The sequence below is a fragment of the Rhinolophus ferrumequinum genome, chromosome 11 (assembly GCF_004115265.2).
Source record: "Rhinolophus ferrumequinum isolate MPI-CBG mRhiFer1 chromosome 11, mRhiFer1_v1.p, whole genome shotgun sequence".
NCBI lineage: Eukaryota > Metazoa > Chordata > Mammalia > Chiroptera > Rhinolophidae > Rhinolophus > Rhinolophus ferrumequinum.
Window position 1 is genome coordinate 60749347 of NC_046294.1, and position 26316 is coordinate 60775662.

The 26316-nt window shown below is 37.6% G+C and overlaps 1 protein-coding gene across 3 annotated transcripts in view; it reads right to left on the reverse strand.

The window, feature by feature from the left end:
• Nucleotides 1-26316, reverse strand: part of GRM5 (glutamate metabotropic receptor 5) — a 454770-nt gene that overhangs the window by 15561 nt on the left and 412893 nt on the right. For 2 of the 3 annotated variants that reach the window (XM_033121038.1, XM_033121039.1), the window contains exon 9: nucleotides 2008-2103. The exons of the other annotated variant lie outside the window; for it this stretch is intronic. In XM_033121038.1, the coding sequence (XP_032976929.1) occupies nucleotides 2008-2103 (96 nt within the window). The remainder of the gene's footprint in view (nucleotides 1-2007; nucleotides 2104-26316) is intronic. 3 annotated transcript variants of the gene reach the window in all.

Genomic DNA, 26316 nt, shown 5'->3' on the forward strand with positions numbered 1-26316 from the left:
TCCCCTTACCCTCTGCGTCCCACTGTCTTCTGTCTTTTGTACCCTCCTTCCCCATTCTCAATCAAGAAAGCCTTGAGCAAATTGAATCGCGGCTGATCAGATCTGAGAGTTCCAAGCATTGATGAAACACTCCCAAGAACACCACATGACAGAATTGAGACCTAATGTGTGCCATGAATAGCTCCATGTCATCTTCTAGATGAATAGATTATTCCTAAATATCAGTTTATAGACTGGCTAAATCAGGATGACTCAGGGAATATGGAACACTATAGATTTCTAAGTTGTACCGCCCAGGATTTTGCTTCAGCATGTTTGATAGGCAGCCCGAGTTTGCTAGGTTTGGGAACTCCAGTCCAATTGTAGATAATTGCCTCAAATCAAAAGTCACCCTGGACAGAGTCCCAGCACATATCTGATGCAGTCATTTTTACCTTATCCAACAAACTTGGGTGTTGTTTGACTGATTTTGAAAGACGGGAATTATGATACTTTGTCATATCTGGATGGAAGGAAACCAGGAGCCCCAGGAACAGTCTATTGAGTTACTCCCACAAAATAATCTATTGAGGCTTATCTTCCAGACAGACTGAGATCCAGCGACAGCTGTACGATGGGATCATGGGCATAAGGCCATCAGGTACACTAATGTGCACACATGTATGCCTACAGACATTCACATGCTGTCATTGCCTTTTCTGTGGGAGCCATGGATGAAGCTGGCCAAGCTTTAGCCAGAGCTGCGATGAATGATTACTCAGGATGTATACGCACAGTTCGGGCACCATTTTCACACACTGCAATGTGAATGGTTCCTCAGAAGTTGTGCAATGCAGTGGTCTTTGGAGAAAGTTAGACATTATTTTGAAAACCAGAAAGAGTCCCCTACTGAGGAAGCAAATCCAGTGTTTGGGGAAGCAAATACAAAGTTCAACAGAACTCAACAGGATTATGTTCTTGCTATGCAGTTGGCTCTCAAGCTCTGCTTTCAGCACATGTGCACACATACATATACACACTCTCTACTTTCTGCATTTCTCCTTTTCTTTAATCCAGGATGATTGGCAAGAGCTTCCTTTCCACACCTCTGTACCACAGATGGGTCGGGAAATGCCACAACAAATTAGAGGTGGAGGGTTAGTTCACGGAGAGTGATTCTCCAACCTCTAGGCTCCTCCAGCATTCTGGAACTGTTTAATGTCAAGCTTGACAGTCTTTATCTCCAGAGCCCTTTTCTTGAAACCCAGTCCCATGCAATAAAGCACGATCATTTCATGCAACACAGCTCAGTTGATGCTTCTAGTTCCAAATACCCCAGTTTACTGGGTACAGCTCAGTTGGGAATGCCTGGTAGGAAGGAACATGCACAGCACAGCAGCAGGGGGTATTCACCACCACACACAGAGAAGTAAAGCAGATGCAAAGCTACGGTGGCTAGAGGAGGACTAGCTTTCCTGGTTTTGGTTCATGAGAAGCCTCTTGCCTCTACAGTTTACTAGATTGGCATGGCGTTTGCCCTTCACTGTGAGGTGATGTTACACTCTCAGTCAGATTAATTTCCAGGTGGTCTGGGATCAGGAGCTGGATTCTTCCCTCCATTGCAGCCCTTCCCTCAAAACCAGTCCTAGGCTTTTGTATTGATTTTCCTAAGTAATTGGATAATCCTGAAATGTGAATTTCCTCCAGTCTCTTCCACTTTGCAAACTCCAGAAGCAATTGACCGATACGTCCAAATCCATTGGAGAACTGACTGTGAGCTAAGGCTTCAGGCATGCAAAGCGTACAACCCTGGGAATAGCAGCATCTGGGATAGGAGGCTCCCATAACTTCACACGAGGATGGCATGGGTTTTGCAAATCAAACACACACAGAGAACCAGTGGTGGCCCAGGTTGGACACACTGTATAGGATGCACATTTGAGTGAGGACCCAGACCAGGGAGCCACCTGTTCTCTAGCTTGCGTACATTTAGTTCACACCACCTCAGGCCACTCACAGTTTGCTTACCTGCTCATTGTTGCTCTCCCACCATTCCCCATACTCCCTTTGGGGGTGAAACACTCTATTTCCGACTTGTGCTGGGCCAGTCTCCTGTCTTTGTACCTGGTGAGCATGAACAAGGACAGGAGCAAACAGAGAGACGTGATTGTATGCTTAACTGGCCAGGCTGAGGAATAGCTGTGGCTGCAGAGGGTTGCCCCACGCCCAGACAGGGGCTCCTGCTTTTCACTCCAACGGCTCCCTGTGATACTTTATCACATGAGTAGATGGTATATGGATAACATTGGGGATGATTTTGTTACTTTTTGGTTTACCCTTTTACATTGCTTACTAATCTGTGAATTCATCACATTTAATAGTCAATGGTAAAAGGAATGCAATCCTTAGCATCTAAGAAAATGATGAATATCAATAAGTTAGTATTTATTTAGTGTTTACCACGTGCCAGACATGGTGCTACAATGTTACCTAAAATTAATCCTGGCAACAACCCTGTAGCAGAGACTCTTATTATATCCATTTTATTGAAGAAGCAGCCTAAGATTGTAAGGATGATGTAGATTGATCAAACATTTTGAACACAGGGAGTCTAAATTTAAAACCCAGACTTTTAGCCATTATAACATGTTGCTTGCCATTATCAGTTTTGTTTTTTTAAAATCATTTTTTTAAATGATTAACGAACCTTCACTGAGTGTTACTATGAAGTGTGATCAAAAGATATGGTGAATGTTTAAATAAAAAAAAAATACAGTAAAAAGACACATTGCCATTAATACCCCTCAAAATACTTCTCTTCTCTTTGAACACACTTATCCCATCATTCTTGTCACTTTCTGAAGCAGTTTTGAAACTCCTTTTATGAGTGTCTTTACTTCATCCTCCATCATGACAATGCTCCCTATCATACATCACTTCTGGTACGGCAATTTCTGTCAAATAAAAAATATTACAGTGTGTCCTCATCCACTGTATTCACCGGATATGGCACTGTGCGATTTCTTGCTCTTCCCCAAAGTCAAAATGGCCATGAAAGGTAAACATTTTGAATTGATTCAGGACATTGAGGTAGCCAGGACAGTGTACCTAAAACACTCACGAAAGAGGACTTCCAGAACTGCTTCAGAAAGTAGCAAGAATGATGGAATGAGTGTGTTCGAAGTGGGGGGGAACATTTTGAAGGGGATTACTGGCAATATGTCTCTCACTAGAATAATTTTTTAAAAATTTAAATAGTCACTGTATTTTTTGGTCACACCTCGTATGTCTAAGCATTATATTAGAGACTGAGGATTCCAAAAGGGAAAATATGTTCCTTGGATTTAAGAGATTTATACAACCATTAAGCTGAAGTTTGAGAGTCAGTAATGAGCTGCCTGCATTGTAGAGGGTGGCTCAAACAGCTTTTGCATCAGAATGGGCAATTCACCACACCTGGAAGGTACTCGATGTTTCATCTAAAATAAGTTACGAGATTCCCAACATTAGTCTGCTACATGCATTAAGATGAGCCTTTATATTTGATTGACAGTTTTCAAAACCCACATGTTTTCACAGAAATAATCCCTTTTTTATTCAGAATCTCTTTTTTATTCATCACTTTAAGTCTGTAGGGTAAAGAAGCACTGTTGTCCCCATTCTCCAAATGAGGAAACTTAGATTTCCTGAGCTGACTTGACCAAAGTCAGAAGCCTAGTCAGTAGAGAATAACTGCCAGTAGAGCTTGCAGGGGCCCAAGACATTTAAAGTTTATTACGTTGTTCACTTCTAAAACTGGAGCCTGACATGATGCCACTTCATCCACATTCCTAGTATTTAAGGCAGTGACAAAGAGACTTATTGTCAGAAGGCTTGTTAAACTTTTAAAAAAAGTTTCTTTTCCTGCTGTCTCCAATTAATATTAAATTTTAAAAAATGCAGCAAAATTAAAATCATTATTAGTCCTGGGATAGAGACCTTTCTCTTGATTTGTTTTTTTCCTCTTCAGATATGTTAAAAATATTTAGTATTTGATTGAAAATGGCTCATTAAATCAAGCCAAATTGGTGGAATGGATTACCTTGTTCACCAGCCATTATTTGACCATCTATTAAATTCTAGGCAATGGGCTTTATCCTGGCAATAAATAATGCTCAGGCCCTCCCTCACAGAGCTCACAGAGTTAGGGAGAGGAAGGGAAGAAGATAGTAACTTTAGGTCTAGATCATAAAGAAGAGAGGGAAAGAACTTAAAGACTTGGCTAGAAGAGGTACAGCATCAGACCAAACCAGATTGAGGACCCTTTATCTTACCAAAGCAAACACCTTAGGAGGGGATTTCTTGTGAAGTGCCAATCATTGGACGGCATCCCACATGTCAATAGACAACATTTTGTGCTTTTTTGTGAATAGGGTTGCACAATCAGAATGCTGCTCAAAAGCTTAAATTAAAACAACGTTAATATTAATAGAATAGAGTTACTGGTGGTCATCAAAGGGGTTCTTAAAGTATTTTTGAACATCTTCTGTTAGGGTAATTGCCAGTTAATTTAAATCTTTCTTATAAGTTAGGACATGGGGACTCTTCATGTTCATTAGCTCTTCTCTTTCTTTCTGTCTCGTATGCATACACATTCTGCCAAGTGACACTGATTATGAAATAGATCCCGAACATCCTGTCAAAAACCAACCACCTTTGGTAAAAGCTTTTATAAAACAAAACAAAACACTAAAAAAAATATATAAATCCTTACTTATTCTAATAAAGCAAGAGGTACATTGGACTTTTTGGAACTTTCAAGTAGTTCTTGTATTCAAAGTAGGGTGAAAATGCCATTGTCAATTCAGAAAGCTCATCTTTGCTTTTGGATGGGACCCTTTTTGCCTATAGCTATGATTACAGCTTAATTACATTCACCAGACACATTTTTATTCATTTTTCTCTTCATCAATAATGTGCTGTTTCAAGTACCTCACATTTATAGTCTCCTCGCTTTTACAGTCTCCACCACAGATATTCAATTCTTTCTATGGGTTTATTTCAGAAACATAGGAATATCAATTAAAAATAGTTTAAGCTTTTCCGAATTTATAACTTATATCAATTAAATTATTTTTTATATAATAAATTTATATTTTTTTAAGCACTTAGTAATATATATACACAACACACACATACACACACATCTGTACACACATACTTGTGGGGCACTGCTTTACATGCTGTATAATACTAACTCACTTTTCAAATAAAATGCTTAGTTTACTATAAATATATCCAAAGTCACAATAGGAATAATAATAATAACAGAATATTGACTGTCCCGGGTTCTTTTCTGTACATTATGCTCAATTCTTAGAACTACCCCACATAGTAGGTGCTATTATCCTCATTCCAAAGGAATGGACATTGAGGATCCATGTCAGTAAGCCCAAGCTCACACCGTTTATGAGTTGGGAACCTAAGATTAGAAATTGGGCCTCTCTGATTCCAAAGCTTATCTTCCATTAAAGTTCCCTCTAAGTAACAATGTCAATAACTTTAGAAACATAACTATGAAGGCTTATTATTTACCTTTTCTCTCCTTGGCCCCAATTTGCAAATGAGTAGTACAGTTAACAGACAACCAATGGAGGATCGAGTATAGTATTTCAAATTTTGTTCCCTCATTTTGGTTCCTACAGATGTTCTATATATGTTTAATTTACATTATGCAAATCATTTACTGAATACTCCACTGTGACAAGGAGAATGTGGGTAAGTCTATGCCATTGATAAGTGCATAATATAGAGTGGGAGGACGAAATGTAAACAGATCATTTTTAAACAATATGAGAAGTTTTATTATAGAAACAAATACAAGAAGGTCTACCTAAACCATACTAGAATGGCAGGGAAAATGTCAGTGAGATACGATGCCTAAGAGAAATCTTGAAAGATGAGTAGGAATCCCATGTGAAAAGATAGATAGGTAGATGGATAGGATAGAAAATCAAGAGTGAACACATGGACAGGCTTAGCAGTATGGTGTATATGGGGAAACAGTATTTTTTATAGTAATCAAGCATAAAATAAGACAAGGTAAAATGGGCAGTGTGGGTGGAGACGTATATAAAACATAACTTATGGATGAATTTATCTTGTAGGATATGAGATTCCACTGTGATATCTTTAAGCTAAGAAAAAAATGTGGTCAGAATTGATATTTAGATAAAATACTATGGACTTGAGGGAACAAAACTAGAGCTAGAGAAACTCATACTACTACAATAGTCCATGTGAGAGATGATGATATAATGCCTCAGTGCAGTGATGTTATGGACAAAGAGTGGAGTATAGTTTCGAAAATATGTGGGAGGATTTATTGAATCATGAGTATAAGACAGAGATGTGTGGCATGTTACTCCAGTTACTGCCTTGAGTGGTGCACTTAACTAAGTTAAGAAAACACAGGAGAAAGAGTATATTTGGGGATAGAAATAAAAAGCTTCATTTGGAATATTGATTTTCGGGTGCTGCTGGGATATCCAAGTGGACAAAGTCAGTAGACATGTGGGTATAAGTATCTGGAAGTTAGGGAACTGTTCCACACCGGAGAGCCACCAGCATACAGATGGTTGCAAATACCATGACAGTGGTTGAAGTGCTTATAGAAAGCGTGTGGAATATGGAGTCAGTGGAGAGAGGGGCTTATAGACTTCATCATCCTACTTGTTCAAAAACTTGTAAGGATTCTCTCAAAGCATTTACTGAGTACATACTGTATGCCAGGTACTGATTTCAGAGTTTTTGAATCTGCTAATTTATTTTTTACAGTCTTCAGAATTCTAGATTTGTGTTCCATAGAGCACTGACACTTTGGTTTCTGGGCCAAAACCTTGGCATGAAAAATTGTCACTATACTTTAAATAAATTTAAGAATGAGTTGTTTTGACATTAGCTTCAGCTACCTTCCGTGAAGACTTTTTTTTTTTTTTTTTTTTTGGTTCTATTTGTACCACCTTTGTCCAGGAAGCTCTAGCTCCTCTTACTCAGATCTGTAAGAGCTCACATTTATCTGGTGAATTTAAAAGATGTGGGGGTAAGAATCACTCAGGATTAAATAGAAAATGTAATTTCTCCAAAATGATATGAATCAAAATTCCATTTCTTCACTCCCTTTACTCCTTCCCTACCAATACCTACTAAACATTGGATTACTGAAATTTCTATATAGACTTTGTGGCCCAGAATGGATAAATGAGTCCAGAATGAGATGACAGACTAGAATAAAATGAAGAATTCAAGAAAAAAATGTGTATATTAGGTGAAATGGCAGACATTGGGGGATGATGCCAGAAGCTGGAAGGAAAGGGGAGAGTTTGATGTTGGAAGAAAAGATTCCTTATGTGAGGGAGATTCAGGTAATAAGTTTATAAGAGATAGGGTGGCTAAAATGATGATTCTAATTGCATTAAATTCAATCACTAGAATTGAAAGATGAGAACGTAATGATGGGTTGCCCTATACACAGGCACTAATGTAATCCAAAACTATAGCACAGCTTGAGGTAGACAGAAATTCTTTACTAGGAAGTTGGCAGTAAATCGTAATTAAAAAGAAAGTTGAAAGATGGAGGGATAACTAGATGTCAGGAGCCTCCAAGGAAGCAGAGATTTCAGTGTATCCATTTCTATGAGTGAAATAGAGTGAGATATGGAATCTCATGAGTGAGATATGGAATCTGTTTAAATGCAGCATTGAGTTGCTGACCCCCAACTCTGTGCTTTGATGAAAGTGTGATATGGAAGAATAATAGACTTATCTGAAAGGGTTGCAGAGGAAGGGATGTCCTTAGAAGAGAACCAAGTTTTATTTAAAGAAAAGATGGTAAATGGAGTGTTTGGTGAATAGTTCAAGATAAAGAAGGGTCTTTATCATCAATTAGGGGTTACAGACAGAGCCTTCACATGGTTTGGAAAGGAAAAATCCAGTGGATGAAACAAAGAACAAATAAGTATAAGTGGAATTTCCCTTCCCAACATGATACTATTTCTGAGATGCTGGGAAAATTCCATTGGTGAATTCTTTCACTTTCCCCTAATGTCAAGAACAAAGATTTTTCCATCCACCATGAGTGAGGAGGCTGATGATGCAAATAGTGCTGTGAGTAGATATCCCATGGGGTATTTGGAGAGATGCTTCTCATAGATATTGCAGACTCTCTGAGAACATGGTTAGAGATGAGTGGAGGAAGACAGCAGAAGGATCCTAATGGTCTCAACAGTGAAGGGGAAAACAATGACAGAAAAGGAGAGAGCTGAAGGTACCAGAGGCACATTTCCTTGACTCCAAAATTTGGCAAGGGCTTGTCCTGCTTAAGGTTTTCTTCTTTCCAATGATACGATTATCGTGAGATATAATTTTCTTTTACCATCTTCTCTCCCACACTGACTCTTACTATGTACCTTACTCTACTTCTTGAAGGAGCATTGAGTTAAATTTTCTGAACTCTCCTAACACCCAGCTCCTTTTCTACTCCTAAGCTAGATATCATTCAGTTCAGTGAAAACCACAGGGAGATAGGAGATATCTTCTCATCTGTGTAGAAACCATTGTATACATATTTTACTCAATCTATCATTCTTTAAAGTATTCAGAGAAAAAAAACCAACATGATTTCTCTTAGAAGTCAATGAAAGGGAGATGGAAAATGTTAGATATTTCATATATGTTTTATGTGTACCTTTAGTAATTCAATATGGAACGAACACTGATGGGGCAGGAGTGTAAAGCTGGGGAGTAAGTGGGTAGGAAGACATTCTTCAAGGAAATCTCTCATTTAAACCATTATTAATGCATCCCATTTACAAAGCAAATTTAAATCTTATTTTTCCTCAACTACTTGCTATTATTCAGAATGGAAGCATGGCACGAGCAGAAAAAAAAAAAGATATGGAAAGAAAAGAGTCTTTATTGACCAATAAAGTGCAGAAAAAGTGACTAAATGAGGGACCCTTGAAGCAATTATAGAACAAGTCACTCTGAATGTCATAGAAAACCCAATAAGGGATTTTTATACCAAAATTGCAGTCCAGAAGGCAGTTTCAAGGCTAAGATTGAGTATAAACCTGGATGACTAGAAAATTAAAAAAAAGAAAAATGATCAGAGTGAATCAGTCTTGTGAATGAGTGCATGGATGAATAAATGAATGAAATGGAAAGGTAACTTTAGGGGTTATCAAATCACCAAAGGGATTTGTTTTGTTTTGTTTTTAACAGTAATGGCAAAATGACATGACTTTGTAGTCTTAGGTCAAGAGACCAAGAAAGAGGGAAAATAATTAAAGATGTTTGGGGAAGGGAATAACTAATGTACAGAGTTTTCAGATAAAATAATTATATAAAAAAAGGAGGAAAGAACACATTTTTTTCACTTACACTTCATAATTCAATAGTATATATACATACCCAGACTCTGACCATTTCTTACCTCTTTCTCTATATACTCCTCTGGTCCAAGCCATCATCATCTCTTAGCTTGAAAATTGTAATAGCTTCCTAAACTGGTCCTGCTTCTGTCCTTACTAACACCCCCTTACTCTAGCCCAACCCAATCCAACCTCCACACAGCAACCCAAATAATCCTGTCAAAACAAAAATACTGTTATATCACTGCTATGCTCAAAACTCTCACGTACTTGCCCAGCTCTGAGTAAAATAGAAATTTCTTATAATGTTTTTAAAAGTTCCACACAATCTCCTTCCCCTTTACTTTATTACATTATGATACTATAACTTAATTTTTTTCTTCCTTGCCCACTTTGTTTCAACCATACTTATCTTGTTGCCTGAAGAAACCAAACATCCTCCCACTTTAACAGTAACCACTCAAAAAAAAAAAAAAAATCCAGAACTGAAATATATAACATAAAAAAAAAAAGAAACAGAGAGGAAAATCATAGAATACCACCACACTGAAATAATAGCAACAAAAAAGCAAAGAAACAATGGAGATACAGTCCTACCAGAAAACCAAAGATAGAATGATAGGAAATCTTTATTTATCAATTATCACCCTACATGCAACCATTTGCATTCACCAATAAAAAGGCACAGAGTAGCAGATTGGGTCAAAAAACTAAACCCAACCATATGCTGCCTTTAAGAGACATATCTCAGCTACAAGGACAAATATAGACTCAAAGTGAAAGGATGGAAATTAACATTCCAAGCAAATGGTATTCAGAGAAAAGCAGGTGTAGCTATACTGACATCAGATGAAACACATGAAAGGCAACCAGAGACAAAGATGGGCATTTCATAATGATACAGGGGACTATACAACAAGAAGACATAATAGTCATCAATATTTATGCCCCCAATCAGGGAGCACCGAAATATAAAAAGCAACTACTAACAGAAATTGACCAAAACAAAGGGAGAAATTGACCAAAATAAAATTATAGTAGGGGACCTAATTACATCATTGTCAGCTATGGATAGTTCATCCAAACAGAAAATAAATAAAGAAACATCAGCCCTACATGACACATTAGATGAAATGGACATAATTGACATCTGTAGAGTACTTCATCCTAGAACATCAGACTATACATTATTTTCTAGTGTACAGGGGGCATTCTCAAGGATAGACCATATATTGTGACATAAAACTAACCTCAGCAAATTTAAGAAGATTGAAATTATAACCAGCATATTCTCTGATCACAGGCTTTGAAATTGGATAACAACTGCAAAAAGAAAGCAGGAAAAATCACAAATATATGGAGATTAAAGAACATACTTTTAAAGAACAACTGGGTCAAAGAAGAAATAAGAGGAGAGATCAAAAGATACATAGAAACAAATGAGAATGAAAATACATATTACCAAAATGTTGGGGATGCAGCGAAAGCAGTTTTAAGAGGGAAATTTATATAATTACAGGCCTATCTCAGGAAAGAAGAAGAACCACAGACAAATAACCTCATGCTACACCTTGAAGAACTAGAAAAAGAAGAACAAATGAAACCCAAAGTCAGTAGAAGGAAGGAAATAATAAAAATCAGAGCAGAACTAAATGAAATACAGAACAAAAAGACAACAGAAAAAATTAATGCGACAAAGAGCTGGTTCATTGAAAAGATTAATAAAATTGGCAAACCCTTGGTAAGACTCAAAGGTTAGATAGAAAGAGGAAAGACACAAATAAATAAAATCAGAAATGAAGGAGGGGAAGTTATCATGGATGCCTCAGAAATACAAAGGATTATCCAAAAATACTACTATGAAGAGCTATATGCCACCAAATTCAATAACCTAGAAGAAATGGACAAGTTCTTAGAAACATATAGCCTTCCTAGTCTGAACCATGAAGAATTTGAAAATCTAAATAGACCGATCACCAGTAAGGAAATTTAATGAGTTATCTGAAACCTTCCCAAAAGCAAAAGTCGGGGACCAGATGGCTTCACAAGTGAATTCTACCAAACATTCAAAAAGGCTCTAATACCTGTCCTACTCAAACTCTGCCAAAAAATGAAGAAGAGACAATACTCCCTAACTCATTTTATGGGGCCAATATTACCCTGATACCAAAACCTAGTAAGGATAACATAAAAAAAGAAAATTACAGACCAATACCTCTGATGAATACAGATGCAAAAATCATAAACAAAATTCTAGAAAGTTGAATTCAACAATGCACTAAAAAGATTATACATCACGACCAAGTGGGGTTCATCCCAGGGGCACGAGAATGGTTCAACATACACAAATCGATCAAAGTGATACACAACATAAACAAAATAAAGGACAAAAATTATATGATTATATCAATTGATGCAGAAAAAATGTTTAACAGGATAGAACATCTATTTATGATTAAAACACTTAATAAAATGGGTATAGAAGGAAAATACCTTAACATAATAAAGGCCATATATGACAAACCCTCAGCTAATATCATAACTAATGGTGAAAACTGAAGCCCTTCACTCTACATTCAGGAACATGACAGGGCTGTCCCCTATCACCTCTGCTTTTCAACATAGTATTGGAAGTCCTAGCCAGAGCAATCAGTCAAGAGAAAGGAATAAAAGGCGTCCAAATGGGGAACGAAGAAGTTAAATTGTCACTTTTTGCAGATGACATGATGCTATATATGGAAAACCCTAAAGATTCCACCAAAAAGTTATTAGAAACAATAGACGGATACAATAAAGTTGCCGGCTACAAAATCAAAGTACGGAAGTCCATTGCATTCCTATATCTTAACAATGAAATCTTAGAAACAAACAAACAAACAAACAAACAAACAAATAAACAAACCAATTCCGTCTGCAATTGCAACAAAAAGAATAAAATACCTAGGAATAAACTTAACCAAGGATGTGAAAGACCGATATGCTGAAAACTGTAAGACATTTTTTAAGAAATTGTAGAAAACACAAAGAAATGGAAACACATTCCGTGCTCATGGATTGGAAGAATCAACATAGTTAAAATGTCCATATTACCCAAAGTAATATACAGATTTAATGCAATCCCCATCAAAATCCCAATGGTATCTTTTAAAGAAATAGAACAAAAAATCATCAGATTTGTACGGAACCACAAAAGATCCTGAATTGCCAAAGCAATCCTAAGAAAAAAGAACAATGATGGAGGCATCACACTCCCGGACTTCAGCTTGTACTACAAGGCAACAGTATGGTATTGGCAGAAAAATAGACACACAGACCAATGGAATAGAATTGAGAACACAGAGATAAACCCACATGAATATGGACAGATAATTTTCAACAATGAAGCCAAAAACACAATGGAAAAAAGACAGCCTCTTCAATAAATGGTGCTGGCAGAATTGGAAAACCATGTGCAAAAGAATGAAACTAGACGGCTATCTGTCACCGTGTACCAAAATTAACTCAAAATGGATCAAAGAGCTAAACATAAGACCTGAAACAATAAACTGAATAGAAGAAAACATAGGTACCCAAATTTATGGACCTTGGGCTCAAAGAGGACTTTATGAATTTGCCCTCAAAGGCAAGGGAAGTAAAAGCTAAAATAAATGAATGGGACTGTATCAAACTAAAAACCTTCTGCAAAGCAAAAGAAACCATCGATAAAATAAAAAGGCAACCAACTGAATGGGAGAAGATTTTTGCAAACAACGCCTCTAATAAGGGGCTAATATTCAAAATACATAAGGAACTCATACAAGATAAGCAATCCAATTGAAAAATGGGCAGAGGACCTAAAGAGCCATTTCTCCAAAGGGGACATAGAAATGGCCAATAGACCCATGAAAAAAATGCTCAGCATCACTAATCATCAGAAAAATGCAAATAAAAACCACAATGAGATATCACCTCACACCAATTTAGAATGGCCATCATCAACAAGACAAATAATAAGTGTTGGAGAGGCTGTGGAGAAAAAGGAACACTCATACACTATTGGTGGGATTGCAGGTTCATGCAGCCACTATGGAAGGCAGTGTGGAGATACCTCAAAATATTAAAAATAGAATTACCATACGACCCAGCTATCCCTCTCCTGGGTATCTACCCCCAAAAATCTGAAAACATTTACCCATAAAGGTATATGTGGTCCAGTATTTATTGCAGCTTTATTTACTGTGGCCAAGACATGGAAACAACCAAAGTGTCCTTCGATAGATGATTGGATAAAGAAGTTGTGGTACATATACACAATGGAATACTATTCTGCCATAAGATGAAATAGCGCCATTTGCAACAATATGGATGGAACTTGAGATTATTATGCTGAGCAAAATAAGTCAGACAGACAAAGTCGAGAAACATATGATTTCACTGATATGTGGTATATAAAACTGAAAACAACAAAGGAACAAGACAAACAAATGAAGAAAAAAACCTCATAGACACAGACAGTAGTTTAGTAGTTACCGGAGGGTGGGGGGGAGGAGGGTGGGAGATGAGGGTAAGGGGGATCAAATATATGGTGATGGAAGGAGAACTGACTCTGGGTGGTGAGCACACAATGTGACATACAGGTGATTCATTGCAGAATTGTACACCTGAAACCTATGTAACTTTACTAACAATTGTCACCCCAATAAACTTTAATTAAAAAAAAAAATAGCCTACCAGGACCCGCCTATTTAAAAATGCAGTTGTGACCCCACTCTTCCTGTCACCATTTCCTACTTTTGGCCAACATATTTTATATTTTACTTATTTGTTTTGTTTAGTATATTTTTTTCCCCAGTAGAATCTTCAAAAGAATATAAGCTCTACAGAGGCATGGATTTTGGACTGTTTCTTCACTGCTGTCTTTTGAGTGCCTATGACATTGCCAAGCTCATTACAGGTGATAATATTTATTTAATGAATGCATGCATGAATGAATGAATAAAAGAAGAACCACGTTATGGGGAAATTTTCAGGTGGGAAGGAGGAGTAAGCTTATATTAAACGACATTAGATCCCTTGATAAAATTGGAGTGGAATGGGAGTAGTAGGATATGTGGAATTTAAGGTTTGTAAAAGTAAGAGTGAAAAATGAAAAAGTCACTTTGGGCAGGAAGCTTATGGGGTAAGCAATAGATACAAGGAAAATGACTGGCAGGAAGTGAAACTGAGGCCAGGAAGTTAGTATAAAAGATACTCATTTTTAAACAAGTATTTGCCCCTCCTTCACTTGGCCACATTCTTCATAGCAAGCTGTCCCGTTCTTACCTTCAGGAGGTAGGTGCTGATTACACTGAGGTGACAATGTAACCCCATGTTGCTTATCAGTTTCGGCTAATGATTATGAGAGACAGTCTTCTGGAGATTTCTAAGAAGTTTTTTCTTTTTCTTTTTTTTTTTTTTAGCCTTAGCTGGAAAACATGATCCCTTTTTGCTATGGAAAGTTGTCTGGATGTGACACCTGACAATGCTCAATGCTACAATCAGGATTCAGGAACAAAAAAAGCTACGCCAACATTCCAAAAAATTGAAAAATTAAAAGAGTGTCAGTTCTGGATGATGTCTCTGAACCACTGAATTGGCCTCTTTAACCTTAGAACTTCTTTTTATGTGAGACCAATTCCCTTACCAGGCAAGACACTTTGAATCAGGTTTTAGATTCTCTGATGTCAAAATCCCCCTACCTCTTATCTTGCTTTCATTACTTCCCCTATCAAGGCTGAGCCTAAGAATTTCTAAAGTTATTTATAACATTTACTTAGGTTTGGATATTTATAAGGGGTGTGTGTGTGTGTGTGTGTGTGTGTGTGTGTATTTATGAAGACCCTAAAGAAGCAACTTACTGACAAATACTTTAGTTTTACTTTACTGTTTATATTCTTTTAAATATACATTGTTCCTTTTTATACATACTATTGTATATAAAAAAGTGTGAGGGTCTTCATACAATTAGATTTGTATAGAAAAAAGAGAGGGAACTAGACTGGGTAAAACAAAGTATTGTTTTCTCAATAATCCTCATTTTACTCGTAGAGAATACCTAAACAGTTGGCTCTCATAACCATGGCACAAACATCACTGTTCACTTACTGGAAGCTATGCTAATTATAGTCATAAACAGTGTGATATTGTGATTTATAAGAAAAAAATTATAAAAAAAAATATTTGGTCAATCTAATGACCATTGTTCCTGGTTCAAAGCTTCCAAAACCTTTGGAATTTCCCAAGTGCTGAGAGTGATACAGGTATCTTCTGGGTTGATGAACACGTGGAGATGCTGGGAGAGAAGGGCAGGTGGAGAGGGCGTGGAAGCTCCGTGCCCGGTCCCCATACCTTGTCCTATACGTCTCTTATTTGGCTGTTCCTACGTTATATCATTTTATAATAAACCAGTGACCTAGTAACTAAAATGATTCTCTGAATCCTGTGAGCCACTCTAGTGAATTAATCAAACTGGGATGGTGGAGGTTTTGGGGGTAGGGGTCTGGGGGATGTGGGAATCTATGATTTATAGCCAGTTGATCAGAAGCACAGGTGATAATCTGGGTTGAGGACTGATATGTGAAGCAGGTGGTGCTTTCCTGTAGGACTGAATCCTTAATTTGTGGGATCTAATGATATCTCCAGCTAGATAGTTTCAGAATTGAGCTGAATTACAGGACACAAGCTGGTGTCCGGAGAACTGCTTGTCGGTGTGGGGAAGCCTTCTACCACCACATTGCAATTGGGTCCAGGAACCCAAAATAACCAGTTACTATGGGTTTAGCTTTGTATTCTCAAACTGATTAGCCAGGGGGAACTATCGCAAGTCAAAACACTTATAAGTACATACTTTGATAAAGCTTTTGGTCACTTATGTTTGCAGAATTGGCATTGACCTTCATGTATTTGTGGAAGGTTTCTCTCGATTACCTTTAAGAAAGGATCAAGAAAACCAAATGAAGAAAACAAAATTCTGTATCACTATTGCTTACGCCTTACCTAGTCAGTTATGGATCCATGTACAGTGGTCCTGGCTGTACTCAGTGGTGATTTTGGAATTCTCTTCCAGGTGCCATCATATTCCTGAGCCCATGACAGCAAACTTTTGGAGCCAGTTTTTGTTTCTTAGTTCTCCTTTTCGTTTTGTTCCCCTGGCTTTGGACAGTACATTTCTGCCCTTAGTTTTCAATCTTGACTTTGTTGCAATCTTTGTTTCCATTTCTTTGTACCACTACAAACATTTCTATCAGCTTTGGGCACATGCAACCGTGTTCCCATGTTGTTCCACGTTGGTTCCTCAAAGACCAACCTAGACCTCGGCTTTTGGACTCCGGGCAGGCAAAGTTCAGATCAAGCACCTACCCATAGGTGACAGCTTTAGCAATCACCAAGAAACAATTTCTAATTTTAAAAGGTATGCAGGAGAGTATAGCATAATGCATTTTATGTTTCAGATTTACTGCCATGTTATCTTCAGGACTATCCTAATTTTGGATCCTGACAGTGATAAAGTAAGGAGAGAAACATATACATTTGAATATCTTTTCAAACATTATAGAAGACTTTTCCTAACCACTTTATTATCTCAACAAACGCAGTAATGTGATTATTATGCACATCCTTTAGAGAAGGAGCCTGTGGCTTAGAAAGCTTCATTGTCTGGCCAAGGCCCCATAAATGGTTAAGTCACAGAAACGGGGTTAGAAACCAGATGTTTTATTTCCAAAACTCATGCTCTTTATTAACACTTCACTTTTTTCTTCATTTTATGCTGAAAAAGCTTACCTAAATAATCTGATAACTCATCTGAGAGACTGAAAAGGTCATACATGAAGGAAATAGTGCATGCTTAGTGGAACTAGGCTTTGAGCACAATATAAACTTATTTTTTTCAAAGGTCAAATTTTACTTCACAATGGCCAAGTGGAATAATCACCTTTCAGGCCCCTTGCTAACCATGTAAGCAGACTGCCATTCCTCTGACTGGAGTTTAACTACACAGGAATACACAAAACACTGAAGGCTGTAAAAAAGGTATTTCTGAGAACTGACAGTCAGGTGTGCAGGACACTATGTGATATCAGAAGACAGACAGGATGAGGTGGTAGAATATTTCAACAACCATAAGGTGTTACAAAGAGAGCTGAAGGAAAGCCCAAGTCAACCTTTCAAGTCGAATTGATCAAAGGAGAATTCTAGAAGACAGAAGGTAAATCCTTATGAATCTTCCATTTAGAGGTAAAGAGTCACCTACTCTAGTTCAATGTTTCAAAGTAGTATTATCAAATAATTCCTTGTTTCCATCTCACCCTCTGCCCTCTATTTGTCTATAAGTAAGAAAATACATTAGGAACTACCTGTTCCAGCAGATCTTGTGGTCTCTACACACAGAATAAAACAGCTTTGCCCAGACTTGAAATGTCAAGTTGATTCATTCAAAGATTTCAGATTCAAAACAAAAATTGAGCATGATTAATATGCCCAGAAAGTAATGTCAGAATTGAACATAAGTTGCGAAAGTATTTGAGAAGCCTGCCAGGGAACATATTGCTCTGTCCTCTATAAAATAAAAGGAAAGTAGAAGTTGACAGGTGGGAAGCAATGCAAATAAGCAATTAAAATATAAAGAATCAGCTATATTGACCCAGAAATTCTATTCATAGGAATTTATTCTAAAGAAATAATTCAACAGCAGCTCAGCGTCTTCTGTACAAAGACTGTCCCCTTCCGTGTTACAGAAAATAGCAAGAACAAAACAAGAACAAACCAACCCCTGGAGAATAGTTTAATAAATTACAGCATAGCAATATTATGGAAATGCATTAAACTTCGTATTGAGTAAAGCCTTTTATTTAGCTTCCACAGAATTCCCATAGGATGTATTTTAATCCCACTTATGAGAACTTGTTTTCAGAAATGAATCACCTTAAGCCATTGCCTTTTCGATGTATGCTTTCCCTCAGCTTTGCTGTTTGTTTCACAATCGATAGAAACCCCGGAAGAGACAGATTTTAAAACTAATTCGAAGGTGATTCACAGGCTTGCACAACATCCTCAATAGGGGAAACTTTTCAGGGAGGAACAAAATATTGACAAGAAGCAGGGTCTCCATTCGAGAACAGCATCAGCCTAAAGAAACATTGCAGTACAGCATTAATTAAAAGCTGTTGGCTTCTACTTCAGGACTGGGGAATTTTCAGACAAAAATAAGTTATTCTTCCTAAAGACAGATTAGTAGTTTTCCAACAGGAATTTTTCTTAACATTTTTTTTTGTGTATGAACAACTGGAAGAGCTTTGGTGTGAGACCAAGCAAGGTTAATTGTTAAGAGCCAGTATTTACTGAGCACTTGCAATATACCAGACACATTCTAGGTACCCAAGGATGTAATCATTGCAACAGCCGTATGAATTAGGCACTATTATTATCCCTATTTTACACATGAGGAAGAACCAGGACACAGGAAGATTAACTTGCCCAAGCTTACCTGATTGGTTAACTATGGTGCATAGGGTTTCTCACTAAAATGCTGGTTAGAAACACTAGGGGGGCCATATGTTGGGTTTGGTTCTGTCTTTACATGGCTTAAGGCAAACGGGTAACTGCACTATTTTTCAAACCCTTTCTTCTTTTTCCTGATCGACTGGCTTGAAGCCCTGCTCTGCTCTTTTTTGACCCTTTCTACCCAGTAGAGAGAAAGCCTGATCTTTCTTCATTACTGACCTTGATTCCAGTTTGCTCTCAGCAACTTGATTTTCTCAGCCTGGGGTCTGCTGAAACCTCAGTGCTTCTCTGTGGAAGCAGGTTAGCTCTGAAGTTGATGGTGAATGATGGCCTCTCCCTCAAAGCATTCCCTTACGATGCCTGGTGCCAATCTTTGTATTCACATTGTATAATCTTTGGCTTAAATACAGTTTCCCAAATTTTCTGAACTTTAAGTCTCACAGAACCTGATTCTACTCCCGCTTATAACTCAGAGTTTACCTCCTCTCCCATAGGGAGATCATAGACTAGCTGTGTTACGTTACTAGACTTGCCAATGCTGTCTGAGTTATGATTTCCCCATCTGCAAGATGGAAATGTTGAGGACTAGGCAAGACAATTTATATAAAATTCTGGACCTTAATAGGGTGCATGTAATGTTACTTTCACATCTGTCATTTTTTTTCCTTCTTACTAATAGTTTCTAGAACCACACAGGTTTTTCTCAGAATAACCTGCCTCGTTATAGAATAAATATTTCTCAAAATATTCTGTCCTGTTTATTCCACAGGTCCTCTACTACTTATGAAGTGAGTCCTCATATGGGACATGACCTGTATAATCTTCTTTAAATCTTGTGGGTTAATGAATCTTTGATCTTTACCTCCATTCAGAATTAACTCTCAGGATCAGTCTGCTCCCACACTCTAACTTACGCTGCTGTGATTTAAGGGGGGATTTAAAAATCACATGGACATGGATGAAACTCTTTCCTTTGCTTCAATTCAGCCTGTCTCCCCGTTGATCTCTAGTAGAGCCCTAGTCTCTTTATAACACTTATTACAAATTATAATTCGATATTCATTTGCTTATTAGCTTGTCATCTGAGGTTCTCAGTAGACTGTGAACTTCATGGCAGCCAGGGCGTGGCTGTTCTTTTCACAGGCACCTAACACAAGGCCTTATACATGGCAGCAACTCAGCATTTTTTTTTTTTTGCATGAATGCAGTTATGAAAATGGTAAAGGCAAGAATGTTTGTCAAAGTGAGGCAGTAATGTTTATTCAAACCTGACTCCGTCTACCCGACTTTCCCCTTCTATGGCACACAAACATTAATTCACCTGATCTTCTTATCTCAACAAAGTTGTTCTGTTTACCATCCTCCTTTCTTCCTCTAGTCCTCTTCCTTCACCTTTGTTGTTCCCATCCCATCTCCACACACAAAATTTTTCCTTCTTTTTTCCATTCTTCTGTTTCTTGACTACGGAGCAACAAAAAAAAAAGTATTTCCAAATTTAGCCAAAGAATAATAGTTACCATTTCTCTTGGGTTTTAAAACAGCTTGATTTTGCTGAGACCAAGATGAAGTAGGGCTGGCAAAGGGAGGTTGGGGTATTCCTGGTCTCTGGGTGCATAAGGGGTGAGGTGGAGGGGTATATGTACTGTGATGGGGACAGCTGCCTAAGGATGGGAATGACGCCCAGAGAGAGGGAAGCAATCGTGGCAAGTCCTGGGTCTGCTGAGTTGTGCTCTTATGTGAGCTTCAAAAGAATCATTTCTTTTCCTTTATACTGGACAAAATCCTAAAATCACAAGCCTGTGATTAGGGACTCCCTTTCTACTTCCCTTCTGTTTTTCATCACATCGTTTTAATAGTATTATTCTAATAAAGGGAATTATATTTCTTCTGGTTTTATGATAAGGTATTGTGGTTTCTTATAATCACATAATTATAATAGGTGGATTTACTAATTTTGCCATTTCTAAGCAGATTCTACATTGTTCAGTGTCTAACGAAATAAATTGAAAGTGAGATTGTGTTAATTTCATATTGGGAGACACCCAAAGAAACATTACATAAAAATGATGCTGTAAAGTCCTTTCTTTGATAAATTTACTAGTATTTCTTATGTCCTTATTATGTACCAGATGCTGAACTAGGACTCGCATGGTGATTTAGAAATACAGGAGTTTATCATGGCAGAGTGTAATAAATTAATGTATGCAGTTATATAACATCATATATACTACATATATACACATATACACATATATACACACATACAAAAACACACACACACACGTCTCTATATAATCACACATAAACGCACATATATAGATAGGTATACAATAGTTCTCCAAGTGTTTCTAAACTGATTGGGCTTTGATTGGCTTGAGATAAGCAACAAATCATGGTAGTTAAGTGCACTGGCTTTGGAGTTCATTACTATGGTTTTGATTCCTAGCACTACCACTTCTAGCTGTATGATTTTGGGTAACTTATATAACTTTTCTTCAATTTCCTCTTCAAATAATGGGAACAATGTTACTTAACTCACAGCATTGATGTTTCACATGGATTTTACATTGATATTTAACGTTTAATTTCACAAAGGCACCATGAGGTAGGTATTATCCCCATTTTACAAACAAAGAAACTGAGTAAGAGTCGATAAGTAACCTGCTCAAAGTCAGAGTTAGGGCAAAGCCAGTCACATATCTGGGCTGTTGAACTCTAAAGCTTGTACTCTAGAACACGAGGTTAAATAAAATAATCAAAATTACCACAAGGATAACTAAAGGGAATAGAAAACTCAAAAAAATTTTTTTTTCCCTGGGAGAAGCCAAAGACTAGGAAGAAAGGGAGGAAGAGCAAACATAGCTAGGCACTGTGTTGAAAGTTTTTATACATTGTCTCAAACATCCTTACAACCCTGGGGAGGGGTAGTGATCACCTTATTTGAAAGAGAACTACAGTTCACATAGCTGACAACTGTTGATATTGGAATTCAAACCTAGGTCCTTCTGATTATAAGCAACAAACTCAGATGTATTGTGCATCTTCTTCATACTTAGCATGGTATTTGGTTCTGTAGTTGACATTAACAAAATGCATTTCACAAACTCTGAGCTCCTTGAGAATCTAAAAGCTCCCTTAGAATCTAATGGGGAATGACAAACATGCATGCCACAATTAGAGAACACAAAATTAATGGTAAAGATAAGAACACCTATGTGTGACTAAGATGGAAAGATCCTAGAACTAAAATGGAAAATATGATGGTGGAACTTGAACTTAACCTGGCACGAGAGGCAGAAACTTGGCACATGTGCACAATCACTATTTGCTGAATGCGTAAGAGATCAGAGTTAGTCAAGGGAAAAGGCACAGTGTTCTTTTCTTTTTGGTTATCTTTGTTCCTCACACAGGTCAGTTCTGACCTGTTAGAACTGAAGGGCTTAGCTTTCTCCTCCATCCCTAGAGAGAGGACAGGGTTCAAAGAGGGAGGCTGATGAAAACCAACAGGGACGAGCTTACTTCCTTGCCTATGATTGCCATGTCAGAGACCTGTGTTACCCAGTGCCTGCAATGGTGACTGAAACCAGGTAGGGATCAATAAAGAAATGTGCTGAATAAGAAAATGAATGGATGAGGGAAAAAAGATGCATTATACCAGGAAAGACCTAGAAAAATCGTAAGGGAGAGAAAAAAACCCATCACAACCAGGATCCCTACCATCATGTTACCTTTTCTCCGAGGACTTTCCTGTCCCCTCTCATATAATTAATTACTTTCTTTTTGTGGCCCCTACAAAGACTTAAAGCACCTACAATTCTCTGCTGATATTATTTGCTTCCATCTCTGGCTCTACTATGAGGTGAGGCGTTGCCTGAGGTATTCATCTTCCTATCTCAGTGCCTACAGTATCATCTAGCTCACAGCAGATAACATGAATGATAGGTGTTCAGCAAATAGGACCCATCTATTATTATTGTGTGAGTACTAAACAATCACCAACCAGAAAACCTTACTGTCCTATGACTGACTCTGCCCAACTCCCCTCTTTTTAGCCTTTTTGTTTTTGTTGTCTGGTGTACAACTTAGATCTTCCTACCTCTTATATAACCGACTTCCTTTAAGTCACAACATTTAAATTCGATTCCGTTTTCCATTAACAGTGTGTATTGCCCCCTTGTGTTTCCTTTGGTGCTTCCGCCCACTAACCCCTTTTTGGAACAGTATGTCTGCCCCCTCCTCTGAGGCTCTGCTGCCCTCTAGGGGGCCTTGTTCATCACACATTTCTCAGGACCAGTTTGACGGGCACTTGGCAGCACAGTCCTTGAGTGGGATTGTTATGCTCATGGCAGGGCTGTCAACCCCAGGGCTCCTTTGCCTGCTCCTGCAGTCCCCAGTTTATAAATGTGTGGCTATAGGTGTCGTGGGGTTAGGAATACAACATTTGGGCAAGGAGGATGTCAAGAACTGAAACCCATCACAAGTGGAGGCTTTGAAGAGTCAACCATGGGGTCTCAGTGCTCTTGGTACCAACAGGATCCTTGCTCTTGGGTATCCCACCTGCATCTTGGTAATTTGCATTATTATATCAAAGTTTCTTCTATGGACTCCAGTAGCTGACCAATCAGAGTGTCCTATCTGATGAATAAACACTGATTTCCATCTTTGCTCGAGCCTTTGCAAGACAAAGAACTTCCTCAGAGAGATGGGGACTGAAATTGCTTTTTGTTAAAGCCCAGACCAACATCTGGTGGCCATATCCAGTGATGATGACTCTTAACACTGTCTAATTTGACTCCTCTGTGACATTGCAACTATTGCTACTCCTTAATTTTTGAATAATTCTCTCCTTTTTGTGATATCACTTGCATTTGGGTCTCAGGTGTACTTTATACTAACATTCAGGACTTCGTAGACTAGTTCCAGACTTTCCTATATTTATTTGGTCCCTGGGCTCTGCTCTTGGCTCTCCCAAACTGTACTTCTAACACCAAACTCTCTTGAACTTCAGGCCAGTTTTTCGAGCAGCTTCTTGGACTTGGTCACTTAAATGTCTCTTGGCATCTCAAACTTAACAATTCCAAAACCAAACAAATTCATATTTCTTCAAACTTTCTCTCCTTTATATTACCATCCCCAGTCCAAAATTTCTTCTAATTTAATCCTATTATCATCAATGTGGATAACTCTCCCTTATTTTAATCTCTAGACAGAACTTCTCTGAGCTCATTGTATTAAGATATCCAAAATTAGCATTTGATTTTACCCTTCAAACATCCTCTACCCACAGCTGAATTACACAGGTCCCAATCTTCCTATTTACACAGGTCATCGAACTCGGGACCTATCTTTAATTTTTCTCTTTCCTTTATATTACAACATAATAATCATTAAGTCTTATCATTTCACTTTTTACTTTAAACCATCATAATCTCTTACCTAGACTGTCAAAATGGATGCCTAATTGAGTTCTCCCTCCTCTTTTTTCTATTCTGTATTCTATTTCATCTGTAGAAACCAGAGGGATCTTTTCAACATATTAATATCGTGATGTCACTTCTCTTCTTGAACCTTCCAAGGCTTCCCATCCTATTCAGGACAAAATACAACATCTGTCTCTTACCTACTCTAATCCCCAAGTGCCAGCCTACATTTTTCTTTTACGATTCTCTCCCTTTCTGGAAAAGTCCTTTGTCACATGACTTTTGCTTTATCCTCAATGGGTTGATATATACCTATATATCTATCTATATTTATATATACTTATATAAATATATTATGTATTATGTAATACTACTTTTGTTGCAATAGAATAATTAACCTAATGCAGTTTGGTTATAATTTGACCAAATAAAGCTTTCTTCATTAAAGATGTTCCTGTAAAAACTCTACAACGATCAAAACTAAGAAAGAATATTTTTCTGTGTACTATGGAGAATTCATAAAAATTGAAGGTGTGAGAGAAATTAATTTTTTTATTATGGAGATAAGATATCACACACATTCTAATAACTAAAAGACTCTCTCATATACATTTCCATCTAAGTGAATGGTAAATTCATTAATACAGGCTATATATGTTGAGAACTTCCCATGTACTATAGTGAATAATGGCTTTATAAATGGCATAAGCTGGATCAGGTCAGATGAGTGGGGATGAATTTCATGCTCAGTAAATACTTTGCAGAAGAAGCAATGTACAAGGAGAGTTTGGGGTCCATGGGTGAGGCAGCTTAATTTATGCAGAACATTAAAGCTCAGGAACAGCATGAGTTAAAGTTGAAAAGGTAAGAAAGGTCAGCTGAAGACCTTGTGAAGAGCCTTGAATTGTCAGCATATTTTTCAACATGTAGGAAGTGGGATGCACTGGCTATTTTTGAGTTGATTAAATGTATTGGGTTTATCACTATTTCAGTAATTCATATGTACAGAGATAAGGTATTAGATTGGTATAACAGTTGTGGAAATAAAAATGAGGATTAAAAAACACAAAATGTTTGAAAAAAGAATTTAAAATAGCATCTAATATATGATTTAATATGTTAAGTTGAGGACGAGGACAAATTAAGCATGGCTAACATTTTGAGGTTGAGAAGTAATATTTGCTACAGAAACAGAAATACAGAAATAAGGAAAACATTACAGAAGAATTTATTGGCTAGTAAAGATTGAGTTGAGGTTGAGGTGATGCCAGGTAAGAAGATGGAACGATCCAGTTGTCATTTGGAGACTCACAAGTAGAGCTCAAGGAAGATTATTTGAGAATTGAAAGTGCAGTGATGGTTAAGTTCTCCAAAGAAGAGGACGCAAGGAGAAAGGAGCCCAGAGCAATGGATTGACCTTAGAGAACACCTACAGCTGGGACACAGCAGGTGAGCCCAAGTAGCCCTGAACTCTGTACCTTCGTGCCTGTGTTTATCTCTTGCTAGAGTGACTTCTCCTGCCTAAGCAACCCAAACACTCCTCCTATGCAACTTTCTTTTCAATGCTACCTCCTCTGTGAGTTTCTTTAGTAGATCACTGAGAGTTGAAATTCTATAACTGATCCCCCTTTTCAGACCAACAGGGATATTTTCTTCAGCTAAGGAGTAAAGGAGGATATAATAAGACACAGTTCAAAGAACATGAAAAGCCTGGCAGTCATGGGTTCAAATTAACTCAATCACAAGCTAAGCGTACAATCTTGGTAAAATTATTTCATCTCCCTGAGTCTCAATTTCACAGCTATAAAAATTGGTTTATCTTCACTTTGCAAAATTGTACACATTAAATAACATATCATATACAATATGGGGGAAATTGGGAGGGATGCCAGAGAAAGCGGTGGCCAAATGATGCAGGAAGAAAAGAACTTATTTTAGCCAAGAAGCTATAGAAAAGGATATTCCCATTGTTTATTTCTTCCTCAACA